The following is an 18,752-nucleotide window of genomic DNA, read 5'->3' as shown; positions in this document are numbered from 1 at the left end:
AAATGATTGTAACAGCACAACTACTGCGAATAATGTGACCACATTCACTACACTCATAACCAGTGTTACACTGAATACGTTAAAAATGCATTGTGCTGGACTGAAATAAAATGAAAGAACATGCAGCCTTTCTTCATTGAGATTTGTTTCGATTTATACTGGTCAAATTCTGTGGAAAAGGTACCCATTTAGAAAAGTTGGAAGCTGGCTGAGAAGGAATAAAGAAGTTAAGAAATCAAAGCAGCAAGAAAGATTGTCTCATCTCTGTGAAGCTCCCTGAGGAGGACCTTGTCAGAAAATCACTGGATTTCTTCTGGGAGAAATGGGCTAATGTGCAAAAGGATGAAGCTGTCACTTCTTTCTTCAGTGGCCCTCAATAGAATTAGGATTTGTTGGTTTGTAAAATAATGTTCTCGTTGTGCACGCAGCTTATATGAATGATATGTATTTGGTGAAATATGGATTCTGTATGCACCAGGGACTGTGCTGGGTACTCTGCTCAGTGTCGTTGTCTGTAGTGATCTTCTGATTAACTGTCCAGGCCTTCTCTGTACACGGTCTGTATTCTCCCTTACAACCAGCTGCTAGTAATTGAGCTAATTTGAAGCGAATGTGACGCAGCTGCTGAACTCATAGTGATCATTAATCACTTTGAAAGCTGCACAATAATTGAGCATTTGTGACATCCTTGCTTTACACCTCACAGAAGCTGCAGTTTATTTATCAGTGTAATAATTCCATGCAATGCTCAAGTCCTCCCATGATAGTTATAGATCATAGCAATGAGCCAGAGAAGCAGAAATGTTATGTTGACGAAAAGGTTTCAACTTCCTTCAGAGAAAAGGCCTGTTTATATGAAACATAGGCTTTGTCTGTTGTCCGACTAAGGTTATAAACTGATTTAATTTGGCATTTTTGTCAAAAACTGTATGGATTAGTCAAATTATACCAAGTGTGCATCATTTAGTCATTTTATGAGACAGACAGCCAGGGGATAATGGAGAAAAAGCTGCTTATCTCTTTTTTTATTTCACTACGTTTTCAATTCAGGTACATGGTATACGTGGAGTCTTTGGGTATCTAAATAAAACTCTAAAGCTTTATGTTCTGACATATAGTACTTCAAAGAAGATAACAGAGCATTAAAAGTGAAATTGAGGACTAGACTCTGTAACAAGAAAAAAATCTCACTGACACTTGTGACATTAGAAGTGCGGTGACAACCAGTTGCAATACCAGCATGTGTTATTGCAAGGTTTTGCGACCATGTTAATTCTGATCTCAGCTGGCCTGAGCTGCTTTGCTATTGTAAAGATGTACAAATTGTGATCTATGGTGAAGTAGTACCTAGCACACTTCATATATACAGTTCATACATAACTGACTCAAAAACTGCCCAGATTGCCCTACTATCTTCCATCAAAGCTTTTAATTGTTGGGAGAGCAAAGTTAGTGAATATCTGAACACCTACTGTGTTCATGTAGACATTGGTGTGTACTATACCATGGTGTGTGCTGAGCATAAAAAAATTCCTTGAGACTTGTGTGCAAGAACTTTAATCCTCCATCTATATTCAAACAAGAGTTGTCTTTGCTATTGCTGGTGTCCTTAATGCAGCAAATGACTACGAATGCTGTGCTAGGACTGTAGAAGATGGAGGAGAATATATCCTAATCACATGCATTAAATACCTCCATGCTGATGCCGTTCTCGTTTTCCAGGTCACAGAAGTCGGACCTGTCAGTTGCACTGGAAGACTGTATGGGTGCTCTGGACCTTTTCCTAAGAAACGACTTTGAGGAGGCATTAACTCGGCTTCAGTCCAAGTAAGGAGGGAGGGGGGCATCATGTGTTTTTTATCATTTGCATGAAATCTTTATCTTTGGATTAGTCCTCACAAATTCCCTTACGTGTTTTGTCAAATTTCGGGATTGTGGCAGTGTTGTCTTTTGGGTGTTGTCTTTTTTGTTATGAAACATAAACTCTGGGCACATCGCTGAAATTTCATCCATCTATTGTCTAACTGCTTTAGTCAATACAGGGCCGCATGGAAGCCATAGCAACCAACGGGAGCAAGGCAGGATACACCCTGGGCAGAATACCAGTCCATCACAGGGCAGACATACCGACACAAATACACAGACACTCACACCAGGGCCAGGTTTCCCAGAATACAATTAACATACCAGTATGTGCTTGGACTTTGGGAGAAAATCAGAGCAGCCAGAGGAAATCCCCCCAAACAAAGGGAGTACATACAGATCCACGCAGATACAGTAGCCTCCCAGGAATTGAACCCAGGGACCCAGGTCTGCAGGACATCAATGCTAACCACTGTGCCACAGTGCCGCCCACCTTGATGAAACTCTTGTGCTTAATAGCTCCTAATGCTGGCAGGATACACCCTGGAAGGGATGCCAGTCCATCGCAGGACAGAGACAAACAAGCACACACTCACTCACACCATGGCCGATTTTCCCAGAAGCCAATTAACCTAGCACTATGTCTATCAGACAGTATGACTGTGAGAGGAAACCCGATGCAAATACAGGGAGAACATACAAACTCCAGCAGATAGTACCCCAGATCTAGAACTGAACCCAGGAACCCGGTTCTGCAGCTCTGCAGGGCATCAATGCTAACCACTGTGCATCCCACCTTGATGAAAATCTTGTGCTTAATAGTTCTTAATGCTGCCACCCTTTTTCAGTTTTTAGTAAAAAACCCCAAGGCATCTCTGAGTATAGCATGAGCCCCGTGTTTATAGTGAATTAGTTGTGAGGTTTAGAACATGCCGATCTCCCACAAATCCAGTACAACACTTTTGTCTGTAGCCCAAAGAATGAGCCCAAGCTCATAAAATGTGTTAAATTCAATTTGTCTTAAATTCCATCTGTGAGTTTTTTACAAGGAACAACACTATGATTAGTGCCTTAAAACAGTTTTTGTTGTGCTGAGATTGGCTAAGCAGAGAATTTTGTCTACATGGCCCAGTATGCACATTGCCCCAGTTTGCTTCCTTTTCAAGCCCGCACATTGGCAGATCTACGGTGTTATTGGTCATTCTTCATTCTTACACAATGACTGCCCAAGAGGACTGTCTGTCAGGAATCACATTACACCAAGTTACATTTCATTATGCCCAATATACTGTATCAAATCTGAGTTTTTCCAAAAGCTGCAGTAGTAAAAGTGTCCATTTCTTTTTTTTTGCCTCTCTCGCTTACTGACACCCATTCACACTCATTACCAGCAGAAAAGTAAAGGTTTTATTTAAAACTCTCTCAGGTCGGTTTATATACTTGCAACGGAATAAGTAGGATTTGTCGCACTCCGGGAGAGTTTGGAATGTTTGAAATTGTTTCTTGTTTAGTGGTTAAGTTACACAGTAAATCAAGCGAGAAACAAAATCAGATTTTTGTATATTTCTGAGCCCCTAACAATAATTGTATTGTACAGCACATTGTATTAATTATACACTATGTGACTCACATTTAGTTATAATATCACACATGTATATGTCTACCTGGTAGTTAAAGTTAGCTTTACCGTGTAATAAAGTAATACAAGGTCAAGGATAGAGGACCAAGGATTAACGTTATGAATATACTGCGTGTAGCTTTACAATACTGTTTTTTGCCTATATTGTTTCCAGCATAAAATGTTTCTTCATTGATGTTTGAAGTGTTTTTACAGATGCTAGAAGGGCCATAACGTATCAGTACAGTCCCTTTCCTTTCTTGTGCTACACCTTCTTTGAGGCATCTTTCGTGACTCCGAAGGCTATATTGAGAGGACAGAGTTTGGGGAATTTGGCAGTATGGAGATGTTTTGGTGTATAAAATGATCATGCAATGATATATCACGTTCTGAACTGCAGTGTGGTAGAGATTGTTATAGGTTGGTTCCCTTTAGACTTACAATTTTTTGTTTAAGATGAAAATCACTAGATGATGAAACATCATCATTTTTTTTAGACCTGTGCTTTAATTTGTTGTTTGCTTGTAGTGTATGGGTAAAAAAGGATCAAATACATAACAATGTGGCTAGAATGTTCTGCTCGATAGAAGTACAAAGAAGATCCTAATTTCTATAAGTTATAATTAATAATATAATTGCTTACACTTATATAGCGCTTTTCTGGACATTCCACTCAAAGAGCTTTACAGGTAATGGGGACTCCCCTCCACCACCACCAATGTGCAGCATCCACCTGGATGATGCGACGGCAGCCGTAGTGCGCCAGAACGCTCACCAAACATCAGCTATCAGTGGGGAGGAGAGCAGAGTAATATAGCCAATTCATAGATTCAAGTTAGAGCACAATGATGTAGTCTTTAGGGGACTAGCTATTTTAGGTATCTGATATTAGAATGGCGGAGTTCTGTCTGGTTATTTTTATATAGGACATATAGCTCATATAGGACATAGAGTATACCTGTATACAGTATAAACACAAAGTTGCACAAATTCTGTCAACAAGATAGATGAGACACAGCTTGTGCAGTGAGTGGGTATTGCCTTACTGCTGACTGTTCAGACTTGCAGCTTGACAGCCCGTGACTTTGCTTATTTTTTTGTTCTAAATTACAGTGTGGCCCCACCCCATTCCCAGCTTTGCTGCATAGACAGGGTGGGGAGCTGTTCTCAAGAGCTGTGTTATATAAGGAGAGAGGCTGTCTGTGAAGCTGAATGAGGTTGACAGAGAAGCTGTTCAGACACCTGGGATGGCTGGGGGCTGTGTTTGTCCTGATGTTCAGTTCTCAAGGAGAATAAAGTTGATATGACATGGTTCATTTTCAAAACCAGATGATATAGGAATCTGAATATGGACTGCAATGAGGTGTATGTACAATGAGTCTAGAAAATAGCCACTTGTTTTAACTGTTTAACTTGATTTGTCTCTGAGGATGTTACATTAATGCCAAATGTATTTCCAATGTTTATTCTGAGCAGGTTAATGCACCACTTGTGTATTTGTTGTTTAAAGGTGGCAATTATTTAAACGCTTCTCCAGAGGTTACTTATCCTAAATTCTTTTTCCAGAATGGATATAAAATTTTAATTTCAAAAGGTTTTCATAAAGCAAACAAACTATTATGTACAATTTCAAATGTGTGTATCTTATCCTGAATCACGAAGCAAATAATGGCTTAATAATGATAGTTTTTTTCATATTAAAAGTTACTAACAAGAAGGAGCTGTTCACACAAATTTATTTTGCATTCATTCAAGAACTTTCCCTGGCTGTTTCTTAAAGCTGTTCAATAAAACACATCCCACAGCTGAGATGTGACATACACCCGAGTGCTATTGTCTGTCACAAATTTGTCTTCTTGCTTATTATTTTACTTTCTTGTTCTCTTGTGTTATGAGTTGAGAGTGAAAACATCCACTTTCACTAGTTCTTTTCAAAGAAGTTGAAAACCTCTATTGACAGGCCCTACAAGTTACTGCAAGAAAATAATTATCATGCCTCACTAAGTTAGTAAAGGTAGTTGGATATGCAATCAAACCAAGAGGCCAAGGATTTATTGTGATCATATTTTTTTATTTGCTTTGCACAACTGAAAACAAAATATATAGCTATTCATCTCCATCCCTTTAATGGCCACAGTAGGCATATCACCAGATGGAATTGTTTTGTAAGGATAGCTTTTTGTAGTGTGGTTGTGTTGAGCTACATTTTTATGGCATTTATCAGGTACTACTGTCTACTGCAAAAATTACCTGATGACAAGGGTAGTGATTGGTGAGTCATGTGATCTTGCTATGGTTCCCTACCGTGCAGAGAAAAAGCTTGTGACCCTTAAATACTGTATAATTATGGCAATTTTATCGTTCTGCTGTGGTTTGAATCTAGTGTGTCTTGCTGTAGATTCTCAGTGTCGCTAAGAGAGCACTTTCAAAGCCATATGGATGCCACTGGCAGTCCAGAAGAACCTCCTTTACTTTTCTGTTTGTTCCCTTCTCACGTACTCATCCAGCCTGAGCTGGCAGTGCCACAGCATACCGTCATGTGGAACTATAGTGTCTCCAGAGCAACTATCAGATGTTCCTCCACACAAAGAGCTATGTTTCCTTTATAAGCGATAATCAAAGTATTGCTGGGCAAACAAAAGGAAAAGATGAACCCCCCCCCTAGCCTGCACACAGTTCATGGAAAAGTATAATTTTGCATGCAGATGGAGCAATACCTATTGAGAAAGAAGAAACAACCAGAATTAATTTTCTTTCACCCTGCGTGTACTGTACAGTATTTAGAAGGATCTTTCTGGATAGAAATAGTAATTAGCATTGCTGCTCTGCAGCACTGTTTCCCTGGGCACAATTCTGGACCTGTGGTGCTATCTACATAGGATATGTTCTCCTTGTGTTCATGTGGGCTTTCTCTAGATGTTCCAGTTGCCTCCCATAGTCCAAAAATATACAGGTAGACTACCTAGCTTCTGGGAAAATTGGCCCTGTAGTGTCTGTGTGTGCCCTATGATAGACTGGTATCCTCTCCAGTGTCTATCCTGTCTTGCACCAGTTGCTGGCTGGGATAGGATCTGGCTCCCCGGCAAACCAGAATTGAATGAAGCAGTTAGAAAATGGATGGATGGTCTGTATAGAAACTTATAATTCTAATACATGCTTTCAGAGTGATTGGAATATCTTAATGACCAATGGGCTTATACTGTATCTGAGTGACAGTTAGCGCTGCTGACTCATTTACGGGACTCATGCTCTTGGGTACAGGGTTTTAATTCTGGCTTGGAATACCTTCTGTTTGGGTTTTGCTCTGTGGAACAGAGCTCTGTGAGTCAGACGAACATTTCCACATAAGTTTTGTCTTGTTGCTCCAGTTTCCTCCCATGACCCAAAGACTTGCTGGCTAGATTCGCCGGGATCTCTAAAGACGTCCAGCATGTGTGTATGCCCTGTGATTGATTGGCATCTTGTACAGAGTGTAGGCACTCCTTCAGCCCTGTGATGGATTGCTGCTACCTTTGCCAAAAAGAGTGACTTTCCAATAATAGTTGGATGGATGGGCACACACATACAGTATATAAAGTCTGGATATGGATTCCCATTGCAATAAACACATACGGTGACAAGTTAGTAATGTCATGATATAAATAAAACAACTTCCCTAAATTTTTGTTTTACCATCATCATAAATTTGACTCTGATGACAAATAAACATGCTGTAATCACTGTGCGTTCCAAGTAGCCTTGCGCTTTGTTTAAATACACAAAAGTCGATGTTTTCAATGTTGATAATGATTTGAAAATCATTAAGTGTTTGTCAGAGTAATAATTAGCTACTGAAGATTCCACATGGCCTAGCTCATCTTCTAGGTGTGTCTTCTGCCAACTCTGTCTTCAGAATACAAATTTCGAACTTGTAGTTAGTTAAAAATATATTCATGTAGATTTTTCCATCTTACTAACTCTGCATTTAGCCTAATAGACAAAAGTATATGAAGTGCAATAGAGATCTAAAAGCCAACAAGAGGGGAACTGACAAGGAGTAAAAGGAGTATAGTACAAGCTTTGTACAGTATGTGAGAAAGGTGGATTCAGATGAACACTAGAGCAAGAACAGCAAGTTTCCTTTAAAATGGGTGTTAAGTTACTGAGAACCCATGTAAGTTTAAAAATTAAACTTTGTTACTACTTTGACATTTTGAAATATCATCAAACCTGGAAACACATTTTTATTTTCAGTTGGAAGACCATGAAATCTTGTTGTCTGCTGTTATCATGTGCTTTTTGAATTGCTCCTCCAGTACATACAGAAAATGTAAGTTGCTTTCTCAAAGTATCATTCAGGTTTGTTAAGGCTTGTTCAGGTAAAGGTTCTGAAGATCTTCTGGAACTACTAGGATGAACAGAAGCTGAAGCTTTTCCAGCTGATAAGAATGAAGAGATTTGAGTGGCAGCACTTCTCAAAACATTCCATGATTCTTAACGTTTTTTGTCTCATCCTAAACTTGTAATTGTTATTCACATTCTCAAACTGATGAAACATACCATTTTAAATGATTTTTTTCAAAATCCATGTGCATACCCACTGAGTTTATTAATGAATGAGAGAGGTCAACTTCAAGTCTGGAATTTTTTAAGACTGTTTGTTTCTAAGAGACAAACAAAATCTAATGTAACCAAGTGGTGCTGAAATTGAAAAATTCAATCATAAAAACAAAAATAGCCCCTTTTCTTCAGAACAATAATCTTGTTTGCATATCTTATTTATAAACTGCTGGCTTTGACTTCATATTCTACTGGTATATACTTTTTTGACTGGCAGGATAAATACGAGAGTGAAAAAAGTTTGGAATTGATTATAATTTTGATTACTAACTGTTCTGAAATTGTTACATTAGCACTTGTAGCAAGGCCATTTTAAACTGTTTTCCTCATGTACAGCTGGCGTGCAAACCACAAAACATAAACAGTAGTGCTTTGCTTAAACATCACTTTCAGCTCTGCCATCAGACTGTTCCACTCGTATAAACCTGCTGAAGACTAGTGCTGCTGGCAGCTGTTGTTGAATGTTATGCATGATTGTTTAATTCTCTTACAGTAATATGTAGAACTAGTTCAGCACCTATGAGCTGTGCTTAACCCAAACATATTTTAAGAACACCTATTTGTTATCACTGCAAACTGTTTTATTAATGCTGATTTACATTTCCATATGGTTTCTGTTTCACTTTGTAAGCAGTTTATTTTACCTATGCAGCAATTCTGACAGACCACACAAAAGCGAAATACATAACAATTTCACCTTATGCAGCTACCAAACAACAATTGTAGAAGTAAGAGTTGCCATAGCAACTTCACAAGATTCAATGAGCATTGTACACCTGTTTCAAAAGAATCATGAGTATGTGGGTCATGATCTCTCTTAGCAGCAGCTGCATTAATGCTAATGTCATGCTTTACTACTCTGAATTGTCAGATTGAGAGATTATTTAATGACTAATCAATTTTATTTTATGAAAAAATAAGACTGAATAGAGTTATGGTTTAGTTCAAATTAGGCATTCTACCTCCATATTCTGGAACTTAATCCGAAACTCTCTGAACAACTGAAATATGTTACTTCCATATCTCACAGATTTTGTGTGGAATCAGTGGAATAATTTAGTTAGGAATGTTTTAGCAACGGTTCATTTATTTTCCTTGCTTCCTCAACAAAAGACATGTGATCGACCCGAATACATAAAGACAGGTTGAAATGTTACAGAGTTTGATATTGCACACTGGTCTGGTTCAAGATCGAGCATATTGACCATTTAAATTTATTGCTGTGCTTTCAAGGCACTAGAGCTGGATTCATCAGGCTACTTAAGAACTAGGAAATGAGAGTTTTTACTAGTTCACTAAATAATTAACTGCTGATTATCAAGACATCAGCTAGATAAATAAAATTGAGAGGTTCTATGGCTCATATGAGCAAAATGTTAACATGTAGTGTTGAAACTAAATGCTCTGTCAATAGTATTATTTTGTGGGGCACCCAGACACTGCAGGAAATAGGAGATTTAATCTTAATTTTGCTCACAGAATAGGATATATCTGGAAGACTGATATACGCACAAACTACAAGGATAGCATGTGACATTGTTGTAGAAATTTATTTAATTTGCTTTTAATTTACTTGATTCAGCAGCAGTTTCCACAAGTGCCCTGGTTAATATACAGTACAGTAAGTGACTGTGGGGGTAGTAATTTGATTTGTTATTGAGTGCAATTCAATGGAGATTTTCAACCTAACACAACAGAATCTTAAAATAGGAAAGGAGTAGAATATAATATAGCAGGGTAGTTCACAAGTTCTGTATATCCCCTCCAGTTTCAGTTTCTCTGAGCCATGTGATCGGAGATTGAAATATTATTGCTTCTACAAGCTTGTGGCATGATTGGGAATAGGTTGTTCAAATCCCACCAACAAAAAATGACAAGTCAGACAGCCCCATACAGGACCAAAGAAGTGCCTTTTATTGTATTTGTTTGTCAGTTGGCGTTATAAAATGTGTTTTTGTCAATTTCATTGTGATGAGAGTGACTCCCAGAGAAACTGACTCAACAAAAGCTTGTTTTGTTTTGTGGATATAGACACTGCACAGACAGGCCTCTCAAAAAGGTACAAAGAGGTGATTCCAGCTGTTCTAGATAATGGAACAGAAATGACTCTATACGGCAGTAAAAAAAACATTAATGTGCTTTTTTCTTCCCTTTTCTCTTTCAGAACCAAAGAAAGCATGTACCATTCCCTCACATATGCCACAATATTAGAGATGCAGGCAATGATGACTTTTGATCCTCAGAACATACTAGAAGCAGGAAACACCATGAAAGATGCCCAGGCAGTGTGCCAAAGGTATGTAGGCAGATATCTGTGTGCTGTACAATATCAGCCTAATATGTATAGTTTTAATAAATCATTACGTGTTCAGGAGTTTACATTATTCTGTTGATTGGATTTTTAATCACATTGACTTGTGTAAATAATGACAGGTAAGGTAAATGCTAAACACTCCATATCAGAACTGTCTTCTTTTTCAACTACGATTATTTTCATTTGAAATTTTCAGTCATTTTTGCGTATATAATTACCTAATTTGTAATTAAAATTTGTTGATCAGGTAGGCATTCCACTGTGACCCAAGTGGACCAATTTATGGAGGCTTTATGAAATGAGGATCTGCACACACTTTACTCCCCAGCTGTCAGAGCCAGTCACTGTTTGACACTGTGAGCTCTGAAGCACCAGCTGGTAAATGTCAGGATGAAGACAGCATGACTAAATCAGGTCCATCCAATTGCTGTAGCACTCATGATGCTTGGAGGATCTTGGTTAAATGGATAATAAAATGGGACAACACTTTCTTTACTGTAGGGCTCAGCCTGAGCTTCTAGTTAGCACCTCAACTGATTGAACTACTTAAGACCGAATTTTATATAACGCTTAGCTAGTATTATTTATAGAAGGATCTTGTCAAACTACTTTCTGAAGAAGCCCAATTGAGTAAGTTTCTACAGCATGGTTAGACAGATTACTCTAAAGGTCCACAGTATAGACAGGTGAACACTGCTACTACACATATCTAGTGAATCAACACCCCATAATGCATAATGACAGGTCTCTCTTTCTCCTGGCATCCTATGAGGTGCATTTGGCAGGTTTACAGTATGTATCCCAGTGGATGGGGCTGAGCCATTTTTATCCTCAGGAATTGTCATGGGCTCCACCTCTATCATATCCCTGTCCTTCTCATGGGAACTTGAAGGAAAACTCTGGTTGCTGTTTAATCTCTCTGTCTATGACAAGCAGTGCTCTAAATGCTGATTTCCAGGTAGAATCACAATACTTGTCAGCTTGGGCATAGATGGGAAGACCTAGTAAGCATCAGACGATGGAGGTGCAATCAAATGAAAATAACTGTATAGAGGGGAGACAGTATAGATGTGAATAGGCTGTGGCAGGCTCTGTTTCAGAGGCTTGTAGTAGGGTGCAGATGAGCATCAGAGACAAAGCAGGAGCTGACATGAGGCAGACAGTAGGAGGGGTTGGACTTAGTAGCAGTTTGGGGGAGGTTGTGTGTGGGTGTGTAAGCAGAGAGTGGAACACGGTAGAATGAAATAAAGTTAGATACTGTATACTGTATAAACCAGACCTGTGTAATGTAAATGTAATCATTAGTAAAGTCAGCCTACTGGTCTGCTGCAAAGAATATTCAGACTGTAAACTATCGAACTGTTGCTTAAATTAAAAGATAAGATCACTTTATTAGCCATATACAATTTCTTGCATTAGGAATTTGACTTTTTGCATACCCCAGCTTGCTCTCCATGAGACATACAGACACACAGACGGGGAGAGAGAAGCTTAGGGTCAGAGCGCAGGGTCATCCATTTATACGGCTCCCCTGGAGCAGTTGGAGTTAAAGGCCTTGCTCAGGGGCCCAATGGCAGAGTTCCTCTGCCGGCCGCGGGATTTGAACCGGGCACCTTCCAGCCACAGGTGCAGATCTGAAAGAGTTAAAGTTGCAGCACAGATATAAGAAAGTAAAATCACATGGTCATTTGGTCCTTTTATCCTGTTTGGTTGTAGGCAGTCAGTTAATCTAAAGTGCTGATCTGGCTGTTGCTTGAGAGAAACCAGGGTTCCACAACCCTTGAAATAAAGAAGTGCCTCTTTTTTGCAGGATTAAATGTTCTTCAAAGTAGTTTCCGATTCTGTCGTCTGTTCCATGCTTTTCTGTTAACCTTAGTTTAAGTACGTTTTTACAAGTACTCTGTTTTTAATACAATTCAGTGACAATAAATGAAGTGTAAAAGAATATCAACTAAATTAGAATTGTCCAGAAAAGCACTATATAAGTGTAAAGCTTATTATTATTATTACCTGACACTTTACAAATGCGAACAATTGTGTTGTTGCACTACTTTAATATAACCACTACCAAAATTTTGTCTGCAAGTTTTCTAGGGCTCTTTAAAGCACCGGCACCTGAAGAGCTACGAGAAGGTTACATTTGTCCAGTTAAGCCAACAACAAGCAGATGTATGAGCTGGAATGAACACCTGCAAACACATCAACCTTCTAGGGCTAGGATGGGATAGCCATGCCCAAGCCTGATACAAAATTTTGCTTAAAGACCAGTAGGTACCTACATTTACAGTAAATGAGAAAGTCTGCAGGGACCCAGGTTTTAAAGTAAGAATGGTTCCAAGTAAGAGGAGGCCAATCAGCCCATTCCTTATATAGCACTTTTCTGGACACTCCACTCAAGGCACTTTGCAGTTAATGGGGACTTCCCTGTGCTGCATCCACCTAATGATGCAACGGCAGCTATTGTGTGCACAGTACGCCACTCACCACACACCAGCTGTCAGTGAGGAGGAAAACAGAGTGATGAAGCCAATTGATAGATGGGGATTATTAGGAGGCCATGATTTTTAAAGGCCAATGGGGAATTTGGCTAGGATGCCAGAGTAATACCCCTGCTCCTTCTGAGAAACTCCCTGGGATTTATAATGAACGCAGAGAGTCAGGACCTTGGTTTTACATCTCATCTGAAGGACAGCACCTTTTTACAGTATAGTGTCCCTGTCACTATACTTGGGCATTAGGACCCACACAGACAGCAGGGAGAGCATCCCCTACTGGCCCCACTAACACCACTTTCAGCAGCAACATTCACTTTCCCAGGTCTTCCATCCAGGTACAGTTCTAGCCAGGTTCACATCTGCTAAGCTTCAGTGAGTTCCCAGTTGTGAATTGCAGGGTGGTATAGATACTGGCAAATACCCTTCAAACATCCAACAACAACTTTAATTGAACTTCAGTATATAGGAATATTTTGCACATCCAACAATGTTACTAATCAGAACAAACCATGTAAGTCAATCAGAAATGTCACCATACTACTGAAGGTCCAGCTGAAACTTAAGGCTTATGTAATTTTACTCATATCCTTAATTTGCACCCATACATACTCATTAATTAGTCAAATTAACTGTGAATTTCCAGTTGCAAATACTGTACATATTTGTTTACTGAGCACTGTCAACCACGTTCCAATTTCACCTTGACTTCAAGAAAAAGATGTGACAAGCTATGCCAACTCGATTGTGTAGAAATTCCCCTTGGTTTTGCATCTATTCAGTGTTTGCCTTAGGGAGAAGAGACAGTCAAGGGGTGGTATTGTAACATTAAGTCACATGTTTTGTTGTGATGTCTGTTCACATGACCTTTTTTAAATCAATTAGACTTTTTCTGCCTCATTTCCTGCTCTGCTGAATGTAGGCTGGGCTAGATTGCGGGGAAAAGGCTTCAATTGTATCTGCAGGGGAATTGTATAAGAGAAAGCTGCAGTACTATACTGTTCCAGAGCTATGCTTTTCTTATTTCAGCGCCACTCAGCAATAGAGTGCTAGAAGGTTTTCTTATTAGGTCCAGTACAAGACACTATTGCCCCCCAAAAAAAAAACTTTGCCCCCCATCATAAAAGAAGGGTGGACATACTGAGAACCCAGAAATTAAAAAGAGGGACAAGACAGCAAAAAAGTGAAGATGTACTCTTTCTTTGTACCTCCCATCAAAAGGCTGTCAGAGACATAATCTAGCACTGACCCTGGTTTTCAAACTCTATTATACATCACTTTCTGTTGCCCCACCAGTGTTTTAGAATACTATAACCTGTACAGAAGACTTACTGTATAGCTGTTTAAAAAACACAGCTGAAACATTCATGTAAATGAAAGCCAATTTATTTATTTAGTGTGATTGTATTTAGGCCTTCTTGGGGTGAATGTGTGCTTGGATTCCTGACTATCTGTGAAGGCTCTCCCAGATACAGTATCCCCACATACCAGTGGGTAAACCCATGCATTGTGCTGCCAATGATAGTTGCTTCCTTACTATTTCAGAAATGCAGGGACAGGGGTCAGTGGGATGGTTCATGTCGCAAAGGCCCTTACTTTGTGTGCACTGTGTCTTATAGCATTGAAGTAATAGTATCAGACCTGCTGACTGCTTCAGTCCAAACTCCTTGCTCAATGTGCAGGTTTTCCAAAATATTTTTGTGTTTTCACTGTCTCTAGGTTAATTAAAAAAGGTCCATTGGTACGCTGGGATGAAAATGAACTGCTGACATTGAAGTGTAGAAGTATTTTATAAATACAGAGAAGTGGAGTTTCAGAAAGTACTCATTCAGTTTTTTTCTTCTGAGAGGGATTTGAGATTGAAGCTTGCTGAGATTTGTACGTCTTTAAAAAATAAAGTTCTGTCCAGTGGGAGGAAATGAAACTGATTCACCTGGCAAGTGAGATGAAAGAAATTCTACTACCATGCCTGTTTCAAATATTCTTTACTCACATTTTTTAATTAAAATATAATTTATCACCTGACCTCTTCATTGAAAAATATAGCAAGTAATACACAGAATTATCATTACTTCAGTTTCTCCACAATCCATCATTTACTTGAGCTTTACAGAGAAACTACATTTACAACTGTATATCACTCAGATGGTTTGCTGCTCCCCTTGGTCACAGAAATAAAAAATTACAGGCTGTAACATTGTTTGTAGCCAAGACATGTTTAGATTCTTGGACCCTGTACTTTAAAGGTAAAGACCCTTACAAAAACAGTTACTATTGTACCAATATCGCTTACATTGTTCATTTTCATAAAAACATGTAATACCCTATTACTAAGCAATCCTATCAGTTTCAAAGACCAATGATACATAATTAAAGCTGTTCTATTACTTGGACAACACATATACATTGTATGTATTTCAGAAAGCAAAAATGAATTTCTAAATCTCTAAGCAATATTCTTACTTCACAATGACTCTATAAGACTGAGGAGGACAGCGTAATTTGGATAATATGTTAAAATGGTTTTATAAGGCGAGGACAGAAGCCCTCTGAATCTGGCTTTTCCTGATCAGTTTTTGACTGAATCTTACTGCTTTCTGTTATTTCAATGTGTGCCATTCACACTGAGTCTGAGTGCTTGAGTCTGTCTCAGGTTTCACTTGGTTTTACCCCTTGAACCAAAATCAGACTAACTTTGAGAAGAACACAGTCTTTGAGCTTGCTGTACAGTACCTGTGGCTGAACTCACAGCTTTATTATACAGTGGAAATCCCACATTGATAAAGAGAATTCCCCTGTCTCTGCCACATACAATGCTCAGTTTGTTGAAGAATCAGTGAGTTTCCTCAGGAAATTTCCCCTAACCCTAATAACAGCATATTTGAATTAGTCTTAGTGCAAGGACAAAATGTACTCTTATCCAGAAATTCTGAGAGTCATTCTTGTTGGATTCATTAAAATTCCACTTACAACATTAGTGTTAAGATGATAACATCCACCCCGGACAGGGATGATCTCATGGAATACTAGGGCCGAACAATAAAGGTCAAATTCTCATTTAAAAAAATTAAAATGTTTTCTGGAAAAGAGTCAGCATTTTATATTTATAAATATTTTGTAACATTTTATATATCAATTTAATTAATTATATGTTTTAGTGACGTAAAGGGCAAAAAGCCAAACAGAAAACTGTAGACTGCCCTTTGGTGTTTGGGAAATTGGAGTTTTTTTTTACATTTAGTCATTTACATTTAATCACAATTATGGAGGAGAGAAAGGAAAGAAACTGGATTTGAGGATTTTGAAGAAAAGTTTTAAGATTATTCAACATCAAAGACATGCTTTTTTCAACTCACTCTCTCTGCTGTGAGTGCTGTGAAACATTCTAGACAGAATAAAGGACAAACAGTGTAAACTGCTAACTGATACTGTCTGAGAAGGACAAAAGGCAGTTTAGTTTTTAGCACAAAACCCTTTCTTCAGGATGTTTTTTTCTTGATTCTCTCAGGCACCTGTAGGGATTAGAAATATGGAAGTGGAATGATTATTTGAAAGCTGACAGAAAATCAATTTTAACTGGTGTGAAATTCAGTACAAGGCCTTAACCTTAAAGATAATGTTACTCAAAGGGTTGCTTGTTTCTTTTGAGAACATTAAGGGGACCTTCTCAATATTTTCTTTGTGTCCACTGGCATGTTTTTCACTTTCTAGTAATCATCACATCCATCCATTTTCTAATCACTTCTTCCAATTCAGGGTCACAGGGGAGCTGGAGCCTATCCCAGCAAGCAACAGGCGCAAAGTGGGATACACTCTGGTTGCGCTGCCAGTCCATCACAGGGCAAACACACATACACACATTCACTCCTAGCAGGGCCAATTTACATACCAGCATGTCTTTGGACTGTGGGAGGAAATCAGAGCACCTAGAGGAAACCCACGCAAACACAGAGAGAATTTACAAACTCCACTCAGATAGCAACCCAGGTCCAGTGTTGAACCCAGGACCCCAGCGCTATGAGGCAGTAATGCTAAATATTATACCACCAAGCCACCCTTAAGCATCACAATGACGTCAAATATGACTGCAAGGCACAACCTGTTTGTATAGTATGGAGGCTTTGAGTTTTAATTTATGTTGCTAGGTGGGTGTAAACTTTTTGTTAATGCATGTAATGTATTTTCCACTGCAGTAGGTGGTTGTCAGATTGTAGATCCCAATTGCACTTCTGAGAGAAGAAACCTTTTGTGAATATGTTGCTGGTTAAGCACAAGGAGTGGTGTGGTTAATTATGAGACAAATTAGTTGTCAACAATGTTTGAGAAATCAGAAATTAGCATACCGTATGCTTCTTCTAGGCATGGTGAGTATTCTTTTCTTGTGGCTCAGAGTTATAGATTCAATGGAATTAGAATTTGGTTTGTGTTTGTGTTTGTGTTTATTTCTTCTCAGTCTTTGCGTGCCTAAACCAAATGTTGGTTGGTTAAAAGAATCAAGGCATACAAGATCTGTTTCTTCAAGCAGACAGTGTAATTGTGTACGGCACGATATTGACATACTCTTTTTCTAACCCATTGGATTCACATTTGGAAAGGAGCTTTACATTTGTCACACTGAAATAGACTCTCTCTCCTCTTTTACTTGTGCAGCTTAGCACAGATCAGCCTACTTTCCACAAAGATCTGTTAAGATTGTTGCATTGTTAATTTGGGAGTGAAAATGACCATTTTAAAGACTCTTCCTGTATTCACAGTCCGTGACGGTTTTTGTTGTAGATCCTATGCGATGTGGTAAGAGTTGGAGAAAACAGGAGGTGTGGTGTGGGAGAACACACAGGGGTTTAATGGTGCACAGAATAACAGCGACAGTCCATGAGACAGTGAGCAGGGGTGACAAAGAATGGCATCCAAATCCGAGCAGGTCCAAAGACAGGTCATGGCACAGTCCATGAGTCCATCAACAATAAATCCGTCCTCTGTCACGACAAGGCTAAAATCCGCGGGAAGGAGGAAAACACGAAGACATGGAAAACATGGAGGTCCTATGATGACGGGGAGAGTTCCTCCAGACCCCGGGCTCAGGAAACGGGAGGTGTCGGTGATGAGGCCTATGCCCTCAGGAGACGGATGTACTGTAGGGTATCCTGGTGCTGGGCTGGCCTCGCAACATCCGTACCCTAATGTTGAGCCCCCAAGGACTGGAGGAACTAGAATTTAAATAACATTGCACATAACAGGGTGTACCTAGTGAACATAGCAACAATCACCGGACTAATGACAGGAGTAGTGGAGCGCCCTCTAGGGGAGGACTGTCGGGCCTTAAGACAAGGTGTAAACCTGGGGTTGAATTTTAATAAACTTCAACAAGAGTAGCTGATGCATAGCTCACTCACAAGAGACTGCAAGTCACTTTAGATGGCAGCTTGTGCTCACCTACTTAATATTATTGATCAGAGTCTATAGCTTGGATAAATATACCCATTACATTAAAACAGTCAATCACAAAAATTGCTTCCAGCTCTCTCAGGAGGGGGAGATGGCTTCCCAGAAATATTACCTGTCTTGCCACATTAAGCAGATCAGCCACTCGTAGGAGAATCCAGTTCTTTGTCATGTGGGAGTGAGAGAAGTGACACATTTGTGTGAACAGTGCCAGGGCTTCAACAGTTCTCTCAGGCTTGTAGATAGCATTTTCTGACACATTGTGTTTCTATTTCAGATTCCGCAAAAAACCTTCCTTCAACAGCCTCATGAACAAGCAGTTCACCGAAGGTCAGTGGATGAAGGACATTTTTCTAAAATGATTTATTATTGAGATGATACACAAGTGCGATGATACACCTGCCTGCTACTCTTAATCTCCTGT

At 39.2% G+C, this 18,752-nt stretch overlaps 1 protein-coding gene across 4 annotated transcripts in view; it reads left to right on the top strand.

Annotated features, from left to right (window-relative positions):
* ttc39a (tetratricopeptide repeat domain 39A) overlaps positions 1–18,752 on the top strand; it is a 52,461-nt gene that overhangs the window by 19,914 nt on the left and 13,795 nt on the right. For all 4 annotated transcript variants that reach the window (XM_088599007.1, XM_088599005.1, XM_088599006.1 and 1 more), the window contains 3 exons: positions 1,723–1,827; positions 10,245–10,376; positions 18,606–18,658. In XM_088599007.1, the coding sequence (XP_088455133.1) occupies positions 1,723–1,827; positions 10,245–10,376; positions 18,606–18,658 (290 nt within the window). The remainder of the gene's footprint in view (positions 1–1,722; positions 1,828–10,244; positions 10,377–18,605; positions 18,659–18,752) is intronic.

Source organism: Lepisosteus platostomus, chromosome 11 (genome assembly GCF_059453375.1).
Source record: "Lepisosteus platostomus isolate fLepPlt1 chromosome 11, fLepPlt1.hap1, whole genome shotgun sequence".
Lineage (NCBI taxonomy): Eukaryota > Metazoa > Chordata > Actinopteri > Semionotiformes > Lepisosteidae > Lepisosteus > Lepisosteus platostomus.
The sequence above is the reverse complement of the archived record's forward strand: the minus strand, read 5'-3'. Positions and strand labels throughout refer to the sequence as shown.